Source organism: Cystoisospora suis (assembly GCF_002600585.1).
Source record: "Cystoisospora suis strain Wien I chromosome Unknown contig_11926, whole genome shotgun sequence".
Classification (NCBI taxonomy): domain Eukaryota; phylum Apicomplexa; class Conoidasida; order Eucoccidiorida; family Sarcocystidae; genus Cystoisospora; species Cystoisospora suis.
The window spans coordinates 1-1,907 of NW_027164689.1; the positions used below are offsets into that span (position 1 = coordinate 1).

At 54.0% G+C, this 1,907-nt stretch overlaps 1 protein-coding gene across 1 annotated transcript in view; it reads left to right on the top strand.

Annotated features, from left to right (window-relative positions):
* Positions 1–1,907, top strand: part of CSUI_011454 (uncharacterized protein) — a 2,567-nt gene continuing 660 nt past the window's right edge. Inside the window, exon 1 of the mRNA XM_068071552.1 lies at positions 1–1,771. Coding sequence (XP_067916472.1) covers positions 34–1,771 — 1,738 coding nt within the window. The 5' untranslated portion in view covers positions 1–33. The remainder of the gene's footprint in view (positions 1,772–1,907) is intronic.

Consider the following 1,907-nt stretch of genomic DNA (forward strand, 5'->3'; position numbering starts at 1 on the left):
GGAGGAGGAAGAGAAGGAACCAAAGGAAGAAGTATGACGGCATTCTCAGGCGGATTACCAAGTGCTACAACGGCCGCGGGATCTTCACCATCGGGTATGGCATCCCTTGCGTCTTTATCAGGAGAGACTCTTTCAGATATCAATAGTAGTCATACATCCCTCTTTCCGGCGCCAACGTCAGCTTCTCCTCCTGGGGGTGGTACAACAACTTCGACAGGACACCGTGGCCTCTCACCGTTGACGCGTCTAGGGGGGAATGCTCTTCCTCCCTCTCACTCAGGAACGACTCCTGGATGGTATCCTTTAGGCTCAGGTACTACTTCTACAGGTGGAGGCGGTTCTTATAGTACGACAACATCAGGAGGAGGAGGAGGAGCAACTGGTACGGCTAGTACGACTCCTCCATCATCCCTGTCTTCTTCTTCTTCAGGTCAACAGCAAATTCTCTTGCCTGCGGGTTTGACTGCTTCTCATCTTGCGGCGTTTAATGCGAACGCCGCAGCATTGCAACAAGGGAGTTGTAGCGCTGCTGGTGGAGGAGGAAGTGCGACAGGAATTCCTTCAGCAGTTTCTTCATCTACCTCATCTGCTGCTTCGAGGAATACCTCTCTTACTAGTACCGGTAATAGCAGTAGTAATGGCAGCAGCAGTTCTCCCTCCACCGCCAATACAGGTTTAGGAGGACCGGGAGGAGGTCTGTCTTCTATACGAGGGAGCGCCGTCTCATCTTCACCAGGAGGAAATCTTGGATTGGACTCAACTCGAGGGGGGGGTCCTGGGACACAGCCATCACAACAGCTCCCTTCAACAGCAAGTACGAGTGCTGCAGCACATGCTTTGTTCTGTCGACTCTTAAACAGTCAGTTGAGTGGTGCGGGTGCAGTGGGAGGGGTAGGCAGCAGCGCAGGAACGCCTACAACAACGGCTCCTGCGACTACAGGTGGAGGAGGAGGAAATGGTGGAGATGCGGGCAGTCATCCAAACGCAGCGGCAGCAGCAGCAGCTGTAGCTGCGACAGCAGCAGTTATTCGTCCTTTGCTTTTAGCAGCTGCGGCTAGCAAGGCTCATGCGAATCAACTTCTTCTCGCTTCAAGAATCAATCCTCTCTTAGCAGCAGCACTTTCAGCTGCAGCCGGAGCAGGCAACCCGCTTAGAGGGACAGGAGGAGGTGGGGGGAATACCCCAAGTACAGGGAGTGGGGGTGGAGTTCCTAGTGGTAGTAGTAGTACTGGGAGTAGTAGTTGTAGTACCAATACTACTCCTATGACTACTGCTGCTCCTAGTACTGCTGCTAATGCTGGGGGTCTTCTTCCTGAGCTTCGATCCCCGCTACTCCTACGTACACCTGCACAAAGTACGAACAATAATAGAACACCTCAGCAACAGGCGACTCCCTCGTCATTAGGCCTGAACACAGCTGTAACACCACAGAAAGATCCAGGAGGAGGGGGGAGTCCCTCCACTATCCAAGAGGGCGGGGCGTCATCCTCAGGCATAACAGCAACGCGCTTATCATCTCCGAATCCTGATAGTACGAGTAGCGGTAGTAGTCATAATAATAGTACAGGAGGAGGGGGAGGAGGAGGCCTGGCAGCTGTTGGGACTTCTCCACTGTTGAGTCTTCTCCCCGCAGCTAGCCCTTCTACGTCACAGTCCTCCTCACAGACAACAAGACAACAACAACAGCAGCAGCAAGGGAGCGGAGGGTCTGCACACTATCATCATCATCATAGTAGTGGTAGTAGTAGTAGTAATCCTCTTCCTGCGGGAGGTAGTGCCACTACCGCAGCAACGAATCTGATGGCGGCTGCGCGAATGGGGATGTTCGGAGCTGCGGCAGCTGCGGCTATGGGGCAACTTCCAACGGCTTTAGCTGCTGCTGCAGCTGCTGCTGGAGGAGGAGGAGG